Here is a 25,863-nt window from a genome sequence, read left to right as displayed (position 1 = left end):
CAAAATTGTATGGTTGGAAAGCAAACTTCTTAACATCACCATGCATGTACACACGCATACATAAAGATGTTGAGCAAGTCTCATACGTTAAAAATGAAAATACTCAATATAATGAATATAAATTCATATTTTTATTACAATTATAGAAGCTTTATCAAACTTTTCAGGAGTCCTCAAAGAGGCTGAATATCTATTTTGGACAAAACACATCTTCCAATTGAGACCAAAAGATGATAAGATGTCAATATGTACCTGCCCATAACTATCAATACAATGGTTTGACAAAGTTTCTGGAATTGTAATATATCTTCTTGGGCATGGTGACATATTCATGGGAACATAGTCAGGCATATCTCTACTGCCTTCAGTTCTTGATGAGCCTTGAGACAGAACAAAATATATTGTCAGACTCATGGTCATGGATTAAACATATATCATCCTTATCATTTAATGTCCAGCTTCAATGCTGACATGGGTAGAATGGTTTGACAAAATCTGATAAGTCAGAGGACTGAGTCACACTCCCATGTCTACTTTAGCATGGTTTCTATGGCTTGATGCCTTTTCTGGATGTTAGCACCAACCACTTTACTGAGTGTACTGGGTGCTTTTTGTATGGCACCAGTTCTTTTGAAGATTGTTTTGTAATTTGGAAGGCTATGAGCCTAAAGTGGCCACTAAAAGTGAGGAAGAATAAAAGGTGTATAATGAATATAGGTGAGGTGGGGATGAAGGACATATAAGATGAGAAGAATGGTCAGGACGAAATATGGATGCTAAATGATTATGATAATGGCTAGCATGTCCTCCTTAAGAACATTCTTCCATGAGGCCTTGATACAATTACTACATATAAAGAAAATAAGTCTTATACTTTGCCCTCTCTAGGTATGAGTAATACTCAAATATAACCTTCTAAGTTATTACAAATACTAGGCCTCATAAAATCTGAGGATTTTTCATCACATGCCTAAACACAGACACATATTAGTGATATTGCTAAAAGAGTACCACAAAGACTGGAATTAATTTTTAGACCCTGAAAATACTTCAGTTCTGATCTGTTGGTAACCTAGCACAAGATTCAAATAAGACTAACACTGGAGTATTGTTCAGGTCCCTGGAATGGTGCTATTGCTACACATAAACATCCTAGTCTGCATCTAAAAAATCCCATTCACTCATCAAAACACTACAACTATTGGTTCACAGATGTGCAGTTTCTTCTCTTTGCTTCTCTCCCTCCCTCTTATCCTCGTTCTCAGTAGAGGGGGTGCTCTTTGGTCTTGCAAGTTACAAGGCCACTTTATTAGTGCTGGTTCCACAAAAAAGCATCCAGTACACTCTGTAATGTAGACAGAATAAGGAAAATCTTAAACCATAACAAAACTGGGAAACCGGGGCAAGATGTAATCCCTTCAATCTATTAGATTCTGCTAAAATGTCCAATCCATGCCAGCATGGAAAGCAGACATAAAATGATGACAATACCCAGGCCACTCATCTCTCCCCCTTCAATTATGTTCACTGTGTCTCATCTTTCAGATTCTATTCTAAACACTGTCAAATCCTTCCACCCCAGGACTCTAAACCTCTGGAATTCCCTTTCTGTCCATGCTTATCTTGCAATTGTGGAGGCGCAATGGCCCAGTGGTTAGGGCAGCGGACTCGCGGTCATAGGATCGCAGTTTCGATTCCCAGACCGGGCGTTGTGAGTGTTTATTGAGCGAAAACACCTAAAGCTCCACGAGGCTCCGGCAGGGGTTGGTGGCGAACCCTGCTGTACTCTTTCACCACAACTTTCTCTCACTCTTACTTCCTGTTTCTGTTGCACCTGTAATTCAAAGGGTCAGCCTTGTCACACTGTGTCACGCTGGATATCTCCAAGAACTATGTTAAGGGTACACATGTCTGTGGAGTGCTCAGCCACTTGCACGTTAATTTCACGAGCAGGTTGTTCCGTTGATCGGATCAATTGGAACCCTCGACGTCGTGTGCGACGGAGTGCCAACAACAACAACAATCTTGCAATCATTGAATTACAGATGTTTACACAGAAAATCAACCACATCAATCTCGTATGTCTAAAAAGGCCTGCAAAGGTCATCTGCACTGAACCTCATAGTAAAATGAGCCAATGAATAGTTACTTGACTAGCTACAAAAAACAACTAAGTTACCCTCAAATCATACATTGTCCTCTTTAAAAAGAGAACATGAAAACTACATTGGATAACATAGACTTTAGGTACAGTATATTTGTTCATTTAACATCTGCTTTTCTTTGCTAGCACAGGTTGGATAGGGACATATTTCAGGCAAGAGTTTACACATAGCTGGTTTATATTATCGCTAACCCTTACCTGTTTTGCAAGTAAGGGATTTCTTATTGAACAGGTCTCCAAAAGCACAGAGCGACCATCATATCAACAAGGACTACAAACATAACATCATTTTGCTTTAGTAGAAGACATTTGCACAACATTGATCTTAATCATCAGCCATGTCTATACCTAACGAAATGAAAAAAAATAATCTAGCTCCTAAGCATTCCATGAATGGAATCCTCATTATTTTCTCAGGAGTTAAACAACAAATTTATTTACAAATTTATATAATAGATGTCTGGCTCAGTACTGGCCCTATTATTCTATATATCACTGGTGGGGAGAAGAGTTGCTGTTTTCTCTAGCAGTCGAGCAGCCATCATTGACAAGACTAAGGAAGGTTGAAATCATGTGATCTAGTGGTCTTGGCCCTGGAGGTGGAAGGAGTTATCTCCCTGGTAGCAATATAAATGAGTGCATTTTGCACCAAAAGCCAATATGAGATAAGGGCATTGTAGTTCATTTGAAGCATTGTAATTTCAAAGAAGGTAAAAAGAGAGAAAATAGAAAGCTTCTGACAATGCAGAAACCTTTATATTTCAGACACAAAGGCCTATCTTCAGAAGAAAAACAGTCTGAGAAATGTTCAGTTATGCAGGTTCTGTTAACCCATTCAAATTCCCAAGCATTATGTAATAGCAGCAGTCACGCTTTAAATGTAAGTGTAATCAATGCTCCAAGTGTTGGTGTAAACAAACTTCCAACTGTTGCTATAAGCTGCTCACCATCTGCAGGATGGTGTGATGATGTTATCATAATAAGAGAGTTTCTCTCATGGTATCTATCGCGGTATAGTTTATTCTAACAGAATATCCATGTTTAAGTGGAGATAGATATATAATAGAATATATAGTGGTAGCGCTTGACAGTAAATCTCAAAGATATTGTTTAGACAGCACCAGTCAACCTTACATCAGAATCTGCAGGGAAATCTCTATATAGTTGCAAGAAATAGCAGCCAATTCTCCCTCAAATCATATCCTATCGTTTTATCTAAAGAAAGGGCACATTAGATAATGTAGAGTAAGATACTCATAAGAAGGATGGTCATGGCTGGAATGGCTTAAATTATGAGTCTGCTTCAAAGATGACAGAGCTAAAACAACATCAATATCTGTTTTAAAAGGAGCGTTGGATATATGCTGCTTGCCTATCATTCTGGTCGAAGGCTGTTCAACTTGTCAGTAACAGTTTAACATTTCACACAAAATAAAATCCATAGCTGATGTAGGTTTAATGGAGGTAAAAACATCTAAGTATTGTTACAAGATATGTATTGAGTTATATAAAGTTCAATAGCCCAGTCCATATCTTGAAAGAGATGAGAGGGAGAGAGCAGACAGACAACACAGAAAGAGAAACACACACATATGCATACACTCAGACTAAGACAGACAGGGAGAGAAAGAAAGAGAAAAAGAGACAGAAAAGAGAAAGACACACTGACTGAGATAGAGAGAGAGAGAGAGAGACAGATAGAAAGAGAAAGAGAGACAGGTCAACAGAGACAAAGAAAGAGAAAATAATTTTATTGCAAGAGAGAAGTAAATGAAACAATCCCAAGACTGGTTGTGGTAATTGTATTTTTATTGTTTAAAAGGTCTGTGAAACAGATGCAGGAAGACCGAAAATATAGCAGTTTTATGCAAGCAATTTCCATAGCAACATTAGCTATAATTTCAGCTTTTAAATTTGCAAATATGTAAACTTCAGGGTCAACTAATCAACAAAATTTAACAACTTTTTAATTTTTTTATTTATAATTTTTAGTTCTGTTTTTTTTTTCTTTTAATTTTTTTTTTTACATTTTAAATAAGTTCCAGTTTAGAGTTGTGAAAGACAAAATTGTAATTTGGCAATTTGGAGTGGGGGGAAGGTGTGTAAGGTGTGAGAAATAACTATGTAAGAAAAAAAAAACAAGAAAAAAAAAACCACATGAATATTTTCACAGAGATATGCTGCCATATGTTAAAATGTTTATAATATAATTAACCAATCACAACAAATACAAGTATGAATAACAAATATTCTTCTCACTCTAACCTATAACATAAGAAGAAAAAAGCCCCTCTAAATCTTGCTTTATACGTCTATATAAAGTGGGGAAGTTTAATTCTTTTTGCCATAGGCTGATCCTTTCTTGATAACACTCAAGCCAATACTCCATTTCATGAAAAACCGAGCCACTGTGGAAAGAAAGATATTAACATTATTTACAGCATTTGGGTTAAAGTCAGTGAAATAACAGAAATCATAAAACACATCATCATCATCATTTTAACGTCCACTTTTCCATGTTTCCATGGGTTAGATGGAGTTTATTGAGGTTAATTTGTAGGCGTAGGAGTGGCTATGTGGTAAGTAGCTTGCTTATCAACCACATGGTTCCGGGTTCAGTCCCACTGCGTGGCACATTGGGCAAGTGTCTTCTACTATAGCCTCGGGCCGACCAAAGGCTTGTGGGTGGATTTGGTGGACGGAGGCTGAAAGAAGCCCGTCGTATATATGTATATATATATGTATGTGTGTGTATATGTTTGTGTGTGTCTGTGTTTGTCCCCCCAACATCGCTTGACAACCGATGCTGGTGTGTTTACGTCACCATAACTTAGCGGTTCGGCTAAAGAGTCCGATAGAATAAGTACTAGGCTTACAAAGAATAAGTCCTGGGGTCAATTAGCTCGACTAAAAGGAGGTGCTCCAGCATGGTCACAGTCAAAATGACTGAAACAAGTAAAAGAGTAAAGAGAGATTAATCATAATCAGATGCCCTACCTGTTGCCAATCTTCTGTTTCAAGCAAAGAAACTATTTCATCATGGCAGAAAATTGGAAATGACAGTGACACTCATTGACAACTAGCATGCTATATGAAGACAAGAAGGTACATACAAACATACACATGTGTACACATAGCAAACATACACATGTAATGTAGATTGTTAGAGTAATCCCTGCTGTTTCGTGGAGGCGCAATGGCCCAGTGGTTAGGGCAGCGGACTCGCGGTTTTGATTCCCAGACCGGGCGTTGTGAGTGTTTATTGAGCGAAAACACATAAAGCTCCACGAGGCTCCAGCAGGATGGTCGCAAACCCTGCTGTACTCTTTCACCACAACTTTCTCTCACTCTTACTTCCTGTTTCTGTTGTGCCTGTAATTCAAAGGGTCAGCCTTGTCACACTGTGTCATGCTGAATATCCCTGAGAACTACGTTAAGGGTACATGTGTCTGTGGAGTGCTCAGCCACTTGCACGTTAAATTCACGAGCAGGCTGTTCCGTTGATCGGATCAACTGGAACCCTCGACATCGTAAGCAACGGAGTGCCAACAACAACCTTGCTGTTTCATCTTGAAGCATATCTGCTTATTCCATTATTACAATCCAATATGTAGTCTCAGTTTCTACTATATGTTAGTCAAAAGACATATTGAAAATTATGGAAGTATAATTTGCAAAGTTATTGTATGACAAAACTGGAAATAAGGAATTTTGGGGTATTATTTATTCTCCATTACACATGTTTCATTTGGTAACGGGAATTACAAAGTTTTAGATAGACATGCAAGGAATTTCCTATTAGAATTTCTTATTTTTCTCTGTCTGAAGAATTTGAAATAGGAAAAAATTTCCAATTTCCTGTTTTGTTTTATGTATGTGTGTGTGTGAGTGTGCGTAAGTTGTGTAAGAGTCCAAAAGTCACCATATTTCATTTCATAACAGTTACTTCTGATAAGCACAAGGTTACATAATCAGATTGTTACTCAACACTCCATTGAGTACCTAGCGTGAAACCGATTGGTAAGATTGGCTGTAAAGGATTTGTAATACTGTACACTTCGGATAATATATACATATATATATATATATATATGTGTGTGTGTGTGTGTGTGTGTGTGTGTATGTGTGTGTGTGTGTGTGTGTGTGTGTGTGTGTGTGTGTGTGTATATATATATATATATATATATATCCGAAACACGTAGGTCTAACCGTTAAAAATAAGGCAAAAGTTACCTGTATATACATATACATATATATATACATATATATACAGATATATATACATGTATATATATACATATATATACACATATATATACACATACATATATATATATACATATACATATATATACATATATATCATCATCATCATCATCATCATCGTTTAACGTCCGCTTTCCATGCTAGCATGGGTTGGATGATTTGACTGAGGACTGGTGAAACCGGATGGCTACACCAGGCTCCAATCTAATTTGGCAGAGTTTCTACAGCTGGATGCCCTTCCTAACGCCAACCACTCAGAGAGTGTAGTGGGTGCTTTTACGTGTCACCCGCACGAAAACGGCCACACTCGAAATGGTGTCTTTTATGTGCCACCCGCACAAGCCAGTCCAGGGGCACTGGCAACGATCTCGCTCAAAAATCCTACGGGAGCCAATCAGGCGGTACTGGCAACGGCCACGATACATATATATATATATACACATATATATATACCCAATTATTATTACACTAGTGTGTTTACCAAGTGCAATAAGTGGGTGTGGGTAAAAGGAGGTTTTACCCTAAATTTATGTAGCAATAAGATAATGGAGGGGAATATGTGGTACTCATCAGCTTGCTGACAGTGTACTATGTTAATTAACCTATTTATTTTTCAACCAAAAGGACAATAAAGACAATATACAAACAAATATGACACACTATGTCATATCAACACTTAGAAATTAAAAATTTAAAAGGACGGTTACCAGATGTCCTTTTGAAATTTGAATTTTTAATTGTTGATATGACATAGTGTGTCATATTTGTTTGTATATTGTCTTTATTGTCCTTTTGGTTGAAAAATAAATAGGTTAATTAACATAGTACAGTGTCTACATAGTGTGTCATACGTGTTTGTATGTTGTCTTTATTATCCTTTTGGTTGAAAAATAAATAGGTTAATTAACATAGTACAGTGTCTCCATTTTCTTATTGCTATATATATATATACGTATGTATAAAAAAAGAAACATATATATATATATATATATATATATACATACATATATACATATATATATACATATATACATACATATATATACATATATATATATACATATATATACATACATACATATACATACATATATATACATATATATATATATTTATATATATATTTACTTACACACACACACACGTTTTTTTCAGTTTTCATTTATCAGATCCACTGAGAAGGCTTTGGTCACCCTGAGGCTATAGAAGACACTTGTTGATGGTGCCACATAGGGAAACTGAACCCAAAACCAGGTAGTCGGAAAGAACCTTCTTAATCACATAGCTATGCTAGCACCTCAGTAAATAATAGTATCTATTTTCATCTTTTGATATTCTGAGATCAAACCCTCTTGATGGGAAGGAGGAGTGGGTAAGTGGAGGTTGAGGAGGTGAGCCAATAGAATAAGTACTGGTAATGTTATTTAAAAAATTTTTTAATTTAATTTTTATTTATTTATTCACTTTATGTAATTTAGGAGAGAAGAGGCAGTACCTATGACTTTTGCTGGCTCTCTCAGATCAGTCAAAGTCTGCAGGGAAAAATATGGACTAGAAGGGAAGCAGGATTCTGCTCTGAAAGCTTGCAATACAATGAACTAACTAAAGGCATGCATGTCCAAGGTAATGGTGTTAAATAGGAGGCATATTTAGTCAACCACACAAATTAAAGGCATCAAACCATGTGACATGAAAGTGTTAAGACCTATGATTCAAATTAAAGTCATTAGACCATGTGATGATATTAAATTGTACATATTGTATACTGTGTATGCAATTTTTGGCTTGCTTTACTGTCTTCCTTCACTTGACTTATTGTTACATTTTGTCCCCTCTTTTACCCTTTTTGAATGAGTTGTAGTAGCTAGGAGGAAGATAGATGATAGTGACAAGATACCAGAGCAAGCTCGTGAGGAGTAATCTATATATATAAAAATGGGAATGTGTGTCTGTCTGTCTGTGTGTGTGTGTGTGTGTGTGTGTGTGTGTGTGTGTGTGTGTGTGTGTGTGTGTGTGTGTGTGTCTATCCCTAAAACTCGAGAACTACGCAACCAATTTCATTCAAATTTTACACATACCTTACTTAGGGTTCCAGTTGTGTTTTAGTCAAAAAAATTTTTTAACTTCTTGCAGAGTTCGAGCCCACGGCAACATAATATCTCCTCCATTATTTAAGTATTACGTGTCAAAAGTGAAACAAAAACACTCATGTCAAATACTTTCACTTTAAAAATGAAACTATTCCACTAACTGAAACAATCACATTTCGATACTGTAATGACAGATACTTTCAGAGATAGAGAGATGTATATGTATATATATATATATATAGATATATATGTACATTTATATGTATAGATATATATGCATACATGTATATGTATACATATGTGCAGATGTATATATATATATATATAGATGTACATGTAATATGTACACATATATACATATATATACATACATACAGATATCTATACATATATACACCCATCACACACATACACATGGACACAAACACACACAATAGTTATTTGTTTTCTTATCCAAAACTACGTCAAAAGTACTAAATGGATCTTTATGAAATTTGGAAATTACATTCTATGCATAACGGCCATAACTCCCATGAAAATTCATATATTTTTTATGTTGATGAAATTTTAACCCGAACATAACAGATGAGCATTATTTGTAATTCAACGGTACAACAGTGTAAGACTACCCTTTCAGATATACTTACGTTGTGATTTCTTCAATGTGGTGCATAAATTGTCAAGTAAATGAGACGCATCTTTGCCTCCACTGATTCACTTGCAAAGTATTGAGTAAAATTATTTCGTTGCAGACCTCCTTTGAGTCTTTTTATTATCACTGCGACACACATAGTCCCCAGTTGGTAACATTGATTTCAAGGCCTTCTCAGATGAGAGACTGGTTATTCTAAGACATTTATCGATTGTAAATTTTGTCTGCAATTTGGAAATTATATTCTATGCATAACGGCCATAACTCCCATGAAAATTCATATATTTTTGATGTTGATGAAATTTTAACCCGAACATAACAGATGAGCACTGTCTGTAGCTGGTCTTCTCTTGGAAGAGCCCCACTTCTCACATGGACAACTGTATGTTGGCTGCTCAAGGGTGGGCAGCAAAAAAGAACCTATTTGCATATGCTCCACAAGGGAAAACAAGGAACATTGTTTACAACGAGGTGTTATAATCACAACAGCAAGAAAATATGTACATGATCACCTTCTTTTATGAAACTTCATTGACTTTCATATATTTATATTGATATACATATATATATACGTGTGTTTGGGTGCGTGTGTGTGTGTATATATATATCTCTATATATAAAGATGAGAATGTGTGTCTGTCTGTCTGTGTGTCTGTGTGAATCCCTAAAACTTGAGAGCTACACAACTCTCTTTTACAAACCCAGTGAAAATACATACATTTCATATGTCAAAGAAATTCAAGCAATACATATAACACCAAAGTTAAAAACATTCCCAACAATTCCACAATCCCCAACCTCCAGAGCTATTGAAGAAACTGTTATCATCAACTGACCAAGATTCCTAACATTTGCAAAACAAAATTAGACAATACAACGCTGTACTACAGATGACATCATTTGGAACCACAAGAGATTTAACTGAGGCAGCATTCATCCAAACTTTCAAGATCCAACCTCAGATTTATCATCGCATTGTCTCTCTACTACCTCTGTCAAATGAATCACCAAAATTGGCCTTTCATTATTTATAATCTGTACCTGTTTGTTTGGTTACGAAATAAAATACACAAAACGTGTTTCTGAATTACGTGTATTTACTTTATATACATATGAGTTGAAAACTTTCTTCTAGCATTCCACTTAATGTCTATGTTCCATGCTGGCATGCATTGGAGAGTTACTAATGTAGAAATATGGTATCGTAGCTACTAACAGTTGAGGGTTGCGTAGTCTAGACGGCGTTTTTAGATTTCATTATTCTCTTTAACCCGGGCAACGCCGGGTGTTTCTGCTAGTCTATATATATAAAAATGAGAATGTGTGTATGTCTGTCTGTCTGTCTGTGTGTGTGTGTGTGTGTTTCCCTAAAACTCGAGAACTACACAACCAATTTCATTCAAATTTTACACATGTCTTACTTAGCGTTCCTGTTGTGTTTTAGTCAAAAAAAATTTTTAACTTCTTGCATAGTTCGAGCCCACAGCAACATCATATCTCCTCCACTATTTAAGTATTACGTGTCAAAAGTGAAACAAAAACACTCATGTCAAATACTTTCACTTTAAAAATGAAACTATTCCACTAACTGAAACAATCACATTTCGATACTGTAATGACAGATACTTTCACTTTAATGGTGTGTGTGTGTATATATATATATATATATATATATATATATATATATATATATATATATACACAGAGAGAAAGAGAGAGAGAGAGAAAGAGAGAGATGTATATGTATACATATACATGTATATGTACACGTATATGTATAGATATATATATAGATATAGATCTATATGCCTACATGTATATGTATACATATGTGTAGATGTATATATATAGGTGTACATCTAATATGTACACATATATAAATGCATACAGATATCTATACATATATACACCCATACACACACACATATATATGCACACAAACACACACATTAGTCATTTGTTTTCTTATCCAAAACTATGTCAAAAGTATTGAATGGATCTTTAAGAAATTTGGAAATTATATTCTATGCATAATGGCCATAACCCCCATGAAAATTCATATATTTTTGATGTTGATGAAATATTAACCATACAGATTACACACAAATAAAGTAATATTTCTAAAATTTTTTCTTCTTAGAAGTTACAAAGACCCCTTCATGGACACTTCACACCCACAATTTAGTCATTTTTCCTAAGCAAAGACGAATACAGTTGTACCATTGGTAGCTATAGGGTCACCCGAACATAACAGATGAGCATTATTTGTAATTCAACGGTACAACAGTGTAAGACTATCCTTTCAGATATACTTACATTGTGATTTCTGCAATGTGGTGCATAAATTGTCAAGTAAATGAGATTCATCTTTGCCTCCACTGATTCACTTGCAAAGTGATGAGTAAAATTATTTCGTTGCAGACCTCCTTTGAGTCTTTTTATTACCACTGCGACACATATAGTCCCCAGTTGGTAACATTGATTTCAAAGCCTTCCCAGATGAGTGACTGGTTGTTCTAAGATATTTATTGATTGTAAATATTTTCTGCCCAGTTACCTATCGGTAGAGTGGTCATTTGCAAACTCCAGAGGCGACACTTTCATTTCCCTTTACTCCAAACGTCACACGTTGTTGTTTTTATTGAGTCATGCCCTTCCAATTGCTATAGATCCATAATGCATCTTAAAGCTGTACCTGTCACCTGTATGGTGAGGAATCCTACATTGGGGAGTAGTAATGACTAGGCTACGGTAGCTGACTGATTATCGTGATCATTTGTCTTTTGCTTTCCTGTAGCCTTGCTCTCGTTTACAAACCCAGTGAACATACATATATTTCTTATTTTAAAGAAATTCAAACAATACATATAAGACCCAAGTTAAAAAGATTCCCAACAATTAAACTTCTCTGGTTGACATTAATACACCCATCACCAATAGGGGCCTTAACTCCCACAATTTTCAGCTCCATGAGCTCCATTTTTCAGGAGCAAAATTCTTTTAAGGTCCATGTAGTGTCTTAGGCCAAAAAAATTTTTAACTTCCTGCATAGTTCAAGCCCACAGCAATATCTTATCTCCTCCACTATTTCAGTATTATGTGTCAAAAATGAAACAATAACATCACTCTACTGTAATGTCAGATACTTTCACTCTAACACTGAAACTATTCCACTATTTCAGTATTACCTGTCAAAAGTGAAACAATAACATGTCACTACTGTAATTTCAAATATTTTCACTTTAATATTTTCAATTTCATACTGAAACTATTAATGTGAGACTATACTCTCACATATATACAGGCATACTATAAGACCCAAGTAAAAACATTCCCAACAATTCAACTTCTCTGGTTGACATTAACACCCCCACCCCCAATAGGGGCCTTCATTCCCACATTTTAGAGCTCCATGAGCTCCATTTTGCAGGAGCAAAATCTTTTTTACAGGTTCCAGAAGACTGAAATTTTGGAATATGCGCATAAAGATCAATAGTATGGGATACATGTCTCATGATTAGAATTTTTTTAGGGTGTGTAAAGAGGGAAAGAACCCTCATGTGCAATTTTGATGAAATTCGAATCATATGTATTCCAGTTCCTTACAGAAAATATAACAGAAAAGTCTCATTTTTCAATTGCATGTAACACGGGCAACGCCGGGTATCTCTGCTAGTAAAGGATATTGGCAGGTGCCTGAGCAAATCCTCAGGAACAAGAGAGGGAAAGGAGAGGTGGAAAGTTATAAGAATGTGAAGGAAGAGTAAGAGATGCTTAGATCTGGGGTAGAGATGAATGAAATAAGTGATGAACAGGGGTGGAGGTGCTGCTTCATTATAGAAAAACCACGTAGTGTGTTAAGTCTAGCATGCAAATCAAAGGCACCAGACAAGTGATGATGTTAAATCAGGTGGTGTGTCAGCTCTACCATGTAAATTAAAGGTGTCTCGTCTGATGACATATTGGTCCACTGCTACAAATGTATCAATATTAGTTCAATGACATATCCCTCTCCTTCACCTTATTATGTAAATGCAAGAAATAATGATTAACATTTTTGGTATCAATCCACCTGATATTACATCTGGTTCCAGGATTTGAAACAAAAAGAAAAAGAGTCAATAAATTTGGTTTCTTAGTAATTAAAAATTTCCTAGAAAATTGTTTTAGTTATTCTAAACTTATAAAGATTGTTTCAGAAATTGTTTCTCTCAAGCTAAGTTCTTCACTCATAGATAAAAAGGGTTAAATATGTTAACAGTGTTAAAGAGTTTTAATTTTTGCAGAATAACATAAAATGAATTCACCAGAGTGTAACTGAAGGCTTGGAGTTGTACTTGTCAAGCAAGTAAGTTGATATGAGACTGTGTTGCAACTGAAGTAATTACACTGATACAGCCATACTAGCAATTTAATAACATACAAAGCTGTTGAATTCTCTTTAATTTACATAATGAGCTGTCAAATTTTTCATCATATGACTGTGACAAAAATGTTGCATTGAAACTGTGTCAGTGGCCAGATTAGCAATTGTGGAACAAAAATTTCAACACTTCACAAAATAAATTTAAAGTGAAAAACATGGGATGAGGTAGTGAAGGCTGATCTCAAGATGCTCTTATATCTTGCTTATTATCCTCTACTTACTGATTTATCATCCCTATCCCCTCCCACCCAATACTGATACTTCTCATCAAGCAGCACCTCCACCCCTGTTTATCACTTATTTCAGTCATCTCTACCCCAGATCTAAGCGTCTCATACTCTTCCTTCATACTCATAACTCCCACCTCTCCTTTCCCTCCCTTGCTCCCTGAGGATTTGCTCTGGCACCAGTCCATATCTTCTATTACTCCCTGAGGGCTTGCTCTGGTACCCCATCACTATCATCTTATCTTCCTCTGAGCTACTCTTACCCTTATGCAATGCAGAGTAGCCATATATCTTGAATATAACAAGACACATGTGCTTGTCCCTTTATTATACTTTAAGCTATCAACACTCGACATAAAAACATCTCTTCTCACTCTCAAATCTTCCCACCACCTAGCCAAAAGAGCTTTTTCCTTGTTTTTCCTGTCTTGTAAGTTGTTTGGCAACCTCACTTGTGCCAGTAGCACAAAAAAAGCACCCAGTACCCATTGTAAAGTGTTTGGTGTTAGGAAGGGCATCTATCATAGAAACTCTGTCAAAGCTGACATTGAAGCACAATACAGCCCTGTGGCTTGCCAATCCTGTCAAACAGCCCAACCCATGCCAGAACAGAAAACATGTAAATTGATGATGATGATGAAGATGAGGATGAATCTAACAGTTTTGTATGTAATTAGATGGCTAAACGGATACTACCACAATGGAACTGAAGTTGTTCATCTTGAAACACTTAGTTCAGTATCACTTGTACTTTCATTCTCTCTCTCATTGGTTTAAGAAGTATTTTACTGTGATGTAATCAGAGCCCAAAGGCAGATACACTACAATGGTTGCCCCTGGTTACTATCTTTGGCTAGGCATGAAGTTTAACATATGATCTTATTGTATTCAGTGCTCAAGTGCATCACAACACATCAGAAAATGATAAAAGAAGTAACAGAAAACAGCAATAAGTAAGGAGAGCTAAAGGTACATGACATAGAACACAGGATAGAACAGAAGACATCCTAAGAAACACAGAGAGGAAAAGGTGCATTGGCACATCAGGAGCATTGCCAGCAAATTTACAGAAGTATGGATTTTTTTAAAGGAGGTAGTATCCCCTCAGCTAACAATTGATGTGGATGGTTTATTTCAAGCTTCTGGGAGTGTCAAAAATGTTTCTAAAATCATGGGTACCGTGCTGTTTTTAAAAAAAAATTTCATAAGCATATCTGATAGGTATAAAGATATTGAATTCAAAAAGGTGGCCAAAATTGTTGGAAAAATGGCAGATAATTTTGTGGACTTCTATATTTTTATTCTCTTCCTATAGACATTCATCAATTGCCACTATCTCTATCTGCAGCAGGCATCACACTAACATGAGATACTTGCTGCCATAGAATTCAATCTTTGGCAAGTGTTCAGAGAGATTATGTTAAGACCTATCTTTCCATTTTTAAGGTTGCCAACCTCTGTTTCTCTTTCTTTTAATCATGTTTTCCAAACAGATCTCACTGACACCACAAATCATTCAGTGTGGCTAAACAGTTTGAGTACTTTGTGTTTGATGACAGAGGAGTGATTTGTGGTAATTTGGTTATTTGCCTTAGATCTCCAATTCTGACATGGTCTGAGAGTTTAGTGTTCATAAGAAGTCACATTACATGATTCTGAAAGACCTTCAGTTTCTATAGTGCAACAGAAGTCAAGATGACACATTCAAGCCCATATAAAACTACAGGAAGAACATAGGTATTGTAGATACTTGGTTTTATGTGGTATGGGATCCGTTTTGAAGTAAGTGCAATTTTGTTCTTATCAAAGGCTGCTCAATCAAATTTGATTCTATGGTTCACAGCTATCATTCCATTGTTTGTGTCTGAGGTAGGTGAATTCAGAAACTTTCTTTACTGATTTGGCATATATTGTATGGTAGAGGTCCAGATTAGATTTGTCTCTTGTCATGCATTCTATTTGTAGATAGAAAGTCTGACCTCTGAAGCATGCTTAGTAAGAGAGTCAACAAAAGATTGTAAGCCCTAACAAGATTTGTATATAGCAGAAATATCAACAGCATAGCTGAAATTGGAGAGGAGATGTCTGCCATTGAGAATCCAGATGGACGTTCATCTTCAGTTTTAGAAAGTATTACAACAATTACTAATATCCTGTAGACATTAGTGATATGTAAAGAAATAGTAAACAACTAAGAATTGAAAATGGGTCACAAAGTTTGTTCACCAAAAACCGACTTGTACTTTACATTACTAACAGTATTTGTTTATTCCCAAATGGCCCATACAAGAATTTGACCTCAGCCCTGCTAACGAGAGAAATGCTTTGAGAGAGGATGGGCTCTTCAGTATCTATTATTTTGCTAGAAATAACAACCAAATCTCACTCTATTACCTCAAAAAACAGAAGGAAATGTATATTCAGAATAAAGTATTCTTAGCTACATTATCCTTTATGCTTTAAACATGGTCACACTTAAACATCTTTCATCATGGGACTGCTCAGAGATGATTTGGTACCAAATAAAAACCACCAAAATTTGTTGTAAATAATAAACTGAACCTAACTTAATTTAAAATTAAGTAGACTAGGTCAGAAAGGGTAGCAATGATATAAAATTTAAGTATACAACTGAAATTGTGATTTTTTTATGGGTTTTTCTTTTTTTTTTTGGAATCCAAGTTTTCTCAAAGGTTTATAACTCAAAACTAATTCTATATCAGAAATAAATATATATTCTATGGTATATTTAATCCATGATGATGCAGCATCTTTGGCAAACGTCCTCTACTGTTGCTTTGAGCTGACCAGTCCTTATCAGTGAAATTTGTAGGCAGAAGATGCATGGAAGCCAACCATGTGTGTTTGTGTGTGCATACTCATGTGTGTACATGAAAGTTGTTGTTTTTGCTTATTGCATAAGACTGTCTGAACAAAAACAAAAAGAAGTAGTGTTGTGTTTTCATTCTCCATAAACATTATATCCAATAACTTTATGATCCCACGAAATTAAAGCTCTCTTGTAAAACAGCAGGGAAGGATTGGTAACAAGAAGAGTGGCTGGCTATAAAAAATACTGCCTCAAATAAGTACCCATCTAGAATGCATTTGGCCATAAAAATATGGCCTCAAATAAGTACACATTCAACCTATACTTGTATTGAAAAAGAGATGTAAAACAAACAAGTATACTCCATAATATACAATAGAATTAGTTTCATAATGTATCTAGTTTGATACTCTTTATTTTCAACCACCCTCAAAACTGTAAAATAATATTTAGTTATTAAACTTTATATTTTTACTTTGATGAGGGGCATTGCTCATAACTTTTTTCAGTTCTTCATAAATTAGAAAATAAGGCGGCGAGCTGGCAGAAACGTTAGCACACCGGGCGAAATGCTTAGTGGTATTTCGTCTGTCGTTACGTTCTGAGTTCAAATTCCGCCGAGGTCGACTTTGCTTTTCATCCTTTCAGGGTCGATAAATTAAGTACCAGTTACACACTGGGGTCGATATAATCGACTTAATCCCTTTGTCTGTCCTTGTTTGCCCCCTCTATGTTTAGCCCCTTGTGGGCAGTAAAGAAATAAAAAAATAAGGTGAACCTCCATCAATGATTAGTTTAAAACTGTTGTAGTTCAAAGGTTAAATGGAACATAAAGAGAGTAAGAAAGATCCAGAAGGACAAGAAAGAAGGCAGTAGAGGGACATGAGGAGAGAAAAGAGCAGCAAGTGGAAATTATTAGAGTCATCAAGTTGAGAGAAGCAGAGGAAGATGTAGTAGAAGAGACAGAGAGGAGACAAAGCTTGATAGCTTGAGGAGTTTGGGGTTTTTTGGCTTTCTTGATACAAAGGACAATATGTTTGCATGTGTACACATGCATGTGCTAGTGTGGGTGTATATCAGCAAGTATATGTGACTCTATATACTCCCTTATTGTAATCAATACTCTAAAATGATGTTCATGTTTCAAAATAGGCATACACACACACACACACACACACACACACACACAAGCACGTAATAGTGTTTCTTTTGAAATCTTGGTACAAGGCCAACAAGTTTTAGCTGGGAGGTAAGTCAACTTCATCAACCTTAGAGTTCAACTGGTACTTATTTTATTGGAATTTGGCAGAATTTGATCTCAAAATGTAATGAGCTGAAAGAAATACTACTGCTAAGCATTTTGTCTGAGGCTCTAGTGGATATGCTAGCTCATGCCTTCTATTGCCATAATAATGACAGTGAAATACTCACCTACAGTCAAAGTGACAACAAATAAAGCTTGGTAAAGAGTGATTCCATTTTGGATAAGATTCCATATATACACAAATAGTGGCAGACAGAGAACTGATGCCCAACAAAGCCAGACAATCAAATCCCAATAACGTCGGGGTATTGTACGTTTCTGGACTCCACTGAAACGACCTAGCATAGTGAACTGATCAAATAGTTTATCCTGGAAATAGACAAAAACATATTTTAATAGTGTGTACTCAATAAGGTTGTTAGAATATCACCCACTCTAGCATACAGAGGCCCTACTTCTACCACAGCCACTTGCGTTGTGTACAGACATCACTCCTCCTCTGCCGCCGCTGCCACCGCCACCACCACCACCAGCACCACTTCTGTGGTGTACAAACATCCCACCACCAAATTTTGTTGTGTACAGACATCACTACTACCACTTGCTGTATGCATACTTCCTACTACTGCTTCTGTTGTGTACAGACACTGCATTACTACCATCACCACCACCATCACTACAATCACCACACTATTTCTACTGTGTACACACTACAACTGTCACATTTGCAGCATGCAGATACCTCACCACTACCATCACCATTTCTGCTATACCCACATCCTACACCACCATGACTACTTCTGCTGTATACAGATGCACATGATAAATATGTTGTACATAACTTTCACACATTAGTGGAAATCATGTATGTTTAATAAATATATTTTTAGTTTTTCTGTGAAAAATAGACCCCTATGGATAAACTACAGGGTTTTCAGTAACTTGAAGTGAGGCTCAGTCACTTACTTCACCTTACAGTCTGATGAGGCTAACAGGAAAAGGACTTCTTACAGAAAACATTAAAAGAATTATAGAATAATGCTATGCTTAGCCAACTTTACATAATGACAAGCATAATAGAATATATGTAACATTGTTACATATAGTCTATTATACTCATTATAATTCTGCATACATTCCCTATAAAAGTTCTATTCTTGACTTTAGCAGCTTGTAAACAGTTAGGGTGGAGGCGCAATGGCCCAGTGGTTAGGGCAGCGGACTCGCGGTCATAGGATCGCAGTTTTGATTCCCAGACCGGGCATTGTGAGTGTTTATTGAGTGAAACCACCTAAAGCTCCACGAGGCTCTGGCAGGGGATGGTGGCGAACCCTGCTGTACTCTTTCACCACAACTTTCTCTCACTCTTACTTCCTGTTTCTGTTGTACCTGTAATTCAAAGGGTCAGCCTTGTCACACTGTGTCACGCTGAATATTCTGGAGAACTACGTTAAGGGTACACGTGTCTGTGGAGTGCTCAGCCATTTGTACCTTAATTTCATGAGCAGGCTGTTCCGTTGATCGGATCAACTGGAACCCTCGACGTCATAAGCGATGGAGTGCCAACAACAAACAGTTAGGAAAGATTGATCTTTTAATACAAAACTACCTGACATTTCTCCCAGTTCTTTGATACAAACTTCCAGTTTTAAAGTGATCTAAATTAAAATTAAAATCTTCCATCAAAAGTTCATGTTAATTCATGTTTTAAATATCAACTTAATAATGATAGATATATTATCAAATTCTTCATTATTTTCAAATTTAACAGAACTAAAAAGCTGTGTGTTTCAACAGAAATATGGTAAGAAAGAGGTTAATGAAAAGACAAAACCTGTCAGTTTGAACCTCATATGACGCTGACAAAAAGCCTGTGGTTTAATTATGGAATCTATTTTCACAGTGAGACTTGATAATGTCTTTTAAGCACATTATACAGGACTTGCTTTTACATAATTATCCATAAGCATGTTGTATTGATACAATATTTATTGATACCCAGTCATCAAACAATAGTTTTTGGCTATCAAAATAAAAGAAACTCTTACCTTTTCTTGATAGAGTTTATGGAGCCAGTTGGCACATTCTTTGCTATCGTTGTAAGGAACTGTATCAATAGGGATTCTCCTGAAGACAAAAGAGACATTTTGATGGTTGAGAAAGTTTAATATAAAATCATTATTAAAATCTTTTGTATCTCTATTCAGAAAACCCACATGTTCAAATATCTCAATCCACTCTTTGTTATAAATTCATCAATTTCACTAATACATCATTTATGGCAGCCTATAATGAATCCCATTTATTTTGCTGGAATAATAATAATAATCTTTTCTACTATAGGCACAAGGCCTGAAATTTTGGGAGAGGGGACTAGTTGATTACATCAACCTCAGTGTTTCACTGGTACTTATTTTACCGATCCCAAAAGGATGGAAGGCAAAGTTGACCTTGGCGGAATTTGAACACAGAATGTAGCGACAGGCAAAATACCGCTAAGTATTTCATCCAGCATGATAATGATTCTGCCAGCTCACCGCCCTCATTTTTTAAAATAATGATGATAATAATGATCCTTTCTACTAAAGGCACAAGGCCTGAAATTTTGGGGGAGGGGGTAAATTGATTACATCAACCCCAGTACTCAACAGGTACTTATTTTATCAACTCCAAATGGATGAAAGGCAAAGTCAACTTAGGCAGAATTTGAAATCAGAACATAAAGACGGATGGAATGCAGCTAAGCATCTTGCCCTGTGTGTTAACAATTCTCCCAGCTCGTTGCCTTAAATAATGATAATAATGACTGTTTCTAATTTAGGTACAAGGCCAGCAATTATGAGAGAAGGTGGTTAGTTGATTAATCAACTTCAGTACTTCACAGTTACTTCATTTTATCAACCCTAAAATGATGAAAGGCAAAGTTAACCCCAATACAATTTGAACTCAGAATGTAAAGAGTCAAAAGAAATGCAGCAGGACAAATTTTCCAATGATGATGACAATGATGACAACGATGATTGATTGATTGATCGATTTATTGAAGAGAACACAGTGCATACATACCTTACATACATTTCAGCTCGACACATGCGTCCATGTAAAATATTTCTCAGAGTTGGTTCAGCACCATCCTTACGAAATGCGACTGTACAGTCATATATAGCCGGGACTAAGAATAGGAAAAGGAAAATTTTATCTCTTGACAATAAGTTGATTTCTAATATTAGTACAAAGCCACAAATTGTAAAAAGAGAGAGCAAAACATATTTGATTGTATTGAAATCCAGTGTATGACTGTTACTTATTTTATTGACCTGAAGGTGATGATTACAAGGTAAATTGGATATTGGCATGCCAGGACTTGAAACCAGAACATAATGAAAGATTAACAAATGTCACAAGCATTCAGTCCAATACTTTACCGTTACTGACAAACCACCATTTGCTTGTACAATTGGCTAAAGTTATTGTTGTGCTGAACTACAAACAAGAAGAATTGATGAATCATAATTCCATTACCTGACATTTAATTCAACTCTTAATGACATACAAAATTACTAATGCAAATATTTTTCTTAATTAATGCTTTGACCCTTTTGTTACCATATTTCTGATGAAATACACTGCCTTTGTTTCAAATAATTTTGAAACAAAGAATTTAGTAAAATAACTGTATTGTTAACTTAATTGTTTGGATAATAAATTAACATGAAAGGTTTTAATTTAAATTACTTTAAAAAAAAAATGTGTATCATCAGACTAGGGGCAGTCTCAGGTAGTTTAGTATCAAAAGGGTTAAGATGTCGTGCTAAAAAATTGGATCTCTATATAGCATATGACATTAGACATGGCCTGCTTGCTTAGCCCTCTCCTGGGTCTGGCCTTGTCATGGTGAGAAGGTTTGCATGTTCTGCAGATCTGTTTGGAGCTTTACTCCAGGTAGGTCCACCCTAGGCAGGCCAGTCTCACAGTGAAGTTCCAGGCTAACAGTAACCCACAGCGCATCGGCTCATCACCAAGATGGTAGCCCCATCATCCGACTATTCTGTGGAGGGCTAACAACCCGCCCAGAAGAACCGTCAACCTGTTTCAACACCAACCAGAAGAAACCAGATGGTCCAACATCAGAATGAACCCCTGCATACCTCCGACCAACAAAACTCAAAGACTTGACATCATCTTAGAGGATGCAAAGGGGCTGGCACAGGACCACTATTGAGGGGGGACACTGGTGGACCTGGTTGGCTCTATGCACCATGATGCTTCTGGGACCACTATGACCCCAGCCCCATTGAGCAAGGGCATAGGTGAGTGAGTGCTTGCCTAGCCAGTGGGATCATTTGAAAGCTAAAACAATGCAAAGCATATTGTGATCAGCAATGTATAATAACATCTGATAGTCTGGTCAATCATATGATCACATGATATGACATCAGACATTATCATCATCATCATCATCATCATCATCCAGTGTTTTAAATCCAGGTTTTGTCTCTGTCAACAGGGGGTGGCCGGATCTTCCTCAATACCATAGCAACTGCTCTCACACCATCTTGCCATCTCTATTGCTATTATGAGGTTTTCTTGGAGCTGGATTTTCTACAGAGAGCATGCCCTTGCTTACGCCCAACCTCAGTTTCTAGACATGAATGGTCCCAAGACCAAGGCCTCTACCACGATCTTTAAGAAATGTGGTGGAAGGCAGGGACGCTACTCCCTGAGACCTCTTTTAGAGCCCCCTACCAAGACATTAGACATTATAAAGAACTAAATTTAGATGTAAAAGAAAAAGGAGCTGACAAGATTAAATCATGTACCTTTCACTTGCACGGTAACTGCATAATTAGTTACACTAGAGTGTTGTTATTCCATCTTCTTTAACAAACACACTATATAATGTTCTATTATTTAAATTGACTGATGAATTATCTTCACTCGTTAATTCATCAGTCACTTAGCATTAACAGATAAAGTCATTCAACTAATACCTATTTCTTTTAATTCTACCTGTTTTATCTTTTGCACTGCATCCAAAAGGTGGTGATGATTTTAATTCTTGCAAATCTCCAGCAACAGAATATGTCTATGGTTATCTATGGCTACTAATGTGTGTGTCTGTCACACATCATTCAGATTAATGAAGTTATTAAAAAAAAAAAAACTGACCCCCCCCCCCCCCCCCAAATCATTATTGATGCATAAATTGCATGGTTGAGGTGCAAAGTCATGGTTTATGGTTCATGTGTTGAAATATAATAAACATATGGCGCAGGAGTGGCTGCGTGGTAAGTAGCTTGCTTACCAACCACATGGTTCCGGGTTCAGTCCCACTGCGTGGCACCTTGGGCAAGTGTCTTCTGCTATAGCCTCGGAGTGGATTTGGTAGACGGAAACTGAAAGAAGCCCGTCGTATATATGTATATATATATATATGTGTGTGTGTGTGTGTGTGTGTGTGTGTGTGTTTGTGTGTCTGTGCTTGTCCCCCCAACATCGCTTGACAACCAATGCTGGTGTGTTTACGTCCCCGTAACTAAGCGGTTCGGCAAAAGAGACCGATAGAATAAGTACTAGGCTTACAAAGAATAAGTCCTGGGGTCGATTTGCTCGACTAAAGGCGGTGCTCCAGCATGGCCACAGTCAAATGACTGAAACAAGCAAAAGAGTAAAAGAGATATGTTGCATTAAGGGGACACTACAATTTAATCATAATTATCATCAAATGGTCAAAAGCATTGATGTCTAAATTAAGTTTTATACAGTATTGTACCCTACAAAGACTTACTTTTGCCCTTCATTGCCTGAAGAGATAGCACAAATCCTTTTGTACGGGGCAATAAGTGGTGCTTTAGATGGGGGAAACCCTTTTTCTCAGCAACTTCCATACTGATCCTGTGTTTCTCCTCAGTGAATCGAGTACCTTCACAAAACAGCAGTATCTATGGAGAGGAACAAGACAAAGAAGCTCATGAAACTAATAATAAATTAAACAGTTTTATCAGGAAATATTTTAGCTAGTGCAAAAAGTAATTTATCAAGATAGGTTATCAGCACATTCATATTAACTTTACAAATCCATGTTATTTTAAACCTATACACATAGGTAAGATTGCAAACTAAACATTAACTGCACTGATTCCATCAGTCTGAGGAGGAGGTTGCCTACACCCTCCTCCCCTAAGCAGAGAGAGGGGGAGGGGGGAGAGAGGGGAGAGAGAGAGAGAGAGAGAGATAGAGAGCGAGAGAATGGATTTCAGTAATATATGAGTGGCAAATATAACAAATAAACATCCATGGAAACATGAAAGACCATAATGATACTGTCATATTGATTATAGAAGTTTTATATGATGAATGACTAACAGTCATCTAGTCAAAACTTATTTATACTGTAACTAAAGGTAACATTCTGGATTTTCATTGTGTGAAACTAGTGTTTCTATTGGAGATAATTTATTTCCTACCATCTGGTTAGACAGTGTTTGCAGGAATAGTGACTGGATTCCCAGATGCCTCTCCTACACTCTTTTTATCTCTCCTCCTCTCCCTGTGTAATATTACATTATTTATGCATATATAAGTGGAGGCGCAATGGCTCAGTGGTTAGGGCAGCGGACTCGTGGTCATAGGATTGCAGTTTCGATTCCCAAACCGGGTGTTGTGAGTGTTTATTGAGCGAAAACACCTAAAGCTCCACGAGGCTCCAGCAGGGGATGGTGGCGAACCCTGCCGTACTCTTTCACCACAACTTTCTCTCACTCTTACTTCCTGTTTCTGTTGTGCCTGTAATTCAAAGGGTCAGCCTTGTCACACTGTGTCACACTGAATATCCCCGAGAACTACGTTAAGAGTACACGTGTCTGTGGAGTGCTCAGCCACTTGCATGTTAATTTCACGAGCAGGCTGTTCTGTTGATCGGATCAACTGGAACCCTCGACGTCGTAAGCGACGGAGTGCCAGCAACAACAACATATGCATATACATATACATACACCCACCACCACACCACACCCACCACCACACCACACCCACCATACCACACCACACCCACCATACCACACCACATCACTATAGACAGAAGGGAGGAGAAAAGAGAGAGAAAAAATAATAATAAAACACAGATACAAACAGGGTAATATACACATAATAGACATATATGCATTACCTGTGATATATATAAGAAATAGAGATAGATAAATAAAAAAAAGACAAAAATAAAAAATATTTGTCACATACCTGTGATAAATATAAGAGATAAAAAAAAATCTATATAAAGTGCATGGATACAAACATAAAAAGCGAACCCATATACACACACAAACAATATCAACAACATGACTAACAACAACAGCAACAGCGGAGGTGACAATGATGGCAATAACAACAACAACTACTATGATGGCAACACTGTGGGCGAACACACAAACACAGAGAGATACAGGAACTGTACCGAACGTTTGGGTCCCAGGACAGCAGTAGCGATAACGGGGTGAGAGGATGGAACTGAGGGGAAGGCCATACTGCTGCTAAGAACAATGACACACACACACACACACACACACACATACACAGATGCAAACGCATGTGCAGATAAAGATAAACATCATAGAAGAGCAGAATGGAGTAAGTGGAACAAGAGCACACACGAAAATGAAAAGTGGTGCTGAAGGGGTCACAGATGTATGACGAAAGATTTCCAGACAATGGACATGAGTTAAAATAAGAACAGTAATAGACGAGTGAAGAACAAATATATAGTGTGTGTGTTTATTTGACAAAAAAAAAAAAAAATGATCATCCCAAAATACAACAACATCTGTTTCAACACATGATTTCACACCAAGGATCTTGCAATACAAATTGATAAACTTATATAAGAAATAAAAAAAAGAAGAGTAAGCCAGTTTTATCTTCCAATGGCTCAGCTGATATTTTTAACTT

At 36.6% G+C, this 25,863-nt stretch overlaps 1 protein-coding gene across 24 annotated transcripts in view; it reads right to left on the bottom strand.

Moving 5' to 3' along the window:
- Positions 1–3,955: 3,955 nt before the first annotated feature.
- LOC106868682 (1-acyl-sn-glycerol-3-phosphate acyltransferase delta) overlaps positions 3,956–25,863 on the bottom strand; it is a 75,822-nt gene continuing 53,914 nt past the window's right edge. For all 24 annotated transcript variants that reach the window (XM_089346628.1, XM_089346645.1, XM_089346716.1 and 21 more), the window contains 5 exons: positions 23,708–23,861; positions 20,986–21,091; positions 19,968–20,046; positions 18,087–18,288; positions 3,956–4,572 (listed from right to left, as the gene is read on the bottom strand). In XM_089346628.1, coding sequence (XP_089202754.1) covers positions 4,496–4,572; positions 18,087–18,288; positions 19,968–20,046; positions 20,986–21,091; positions 23,708–23,861 — 618 coding nt within the window. In that variant the 3' untranslated portion in view covers positions 3,956–4,495. The remainder of the gene's footprint in view (positions 4,573–18,086; positions 18,289–19,967; positions 20,047–20,985; positions 21,092–23,707; positions 23,862–25,863) is intronic.

The sequence above is a fragment of the Octopus bimaculoides genome, chromosome 2, assembly GCF_046866305.1.
Source record: "Octopus bimaculoides isolate indiv1 chromosome 2, ASM4686630v1, whole genome shotgun sequence".
NCBI lineage: Eukaryota > Metazoa > Mollusca > Cephalopoda > Octopoda > Octopodidae > Octopus > Octopus bimaculoides.
Note: the sequence above shows the minus strand (reverse complement) of the source record. Positions and strands in the feature narration are given on the sequence as shown.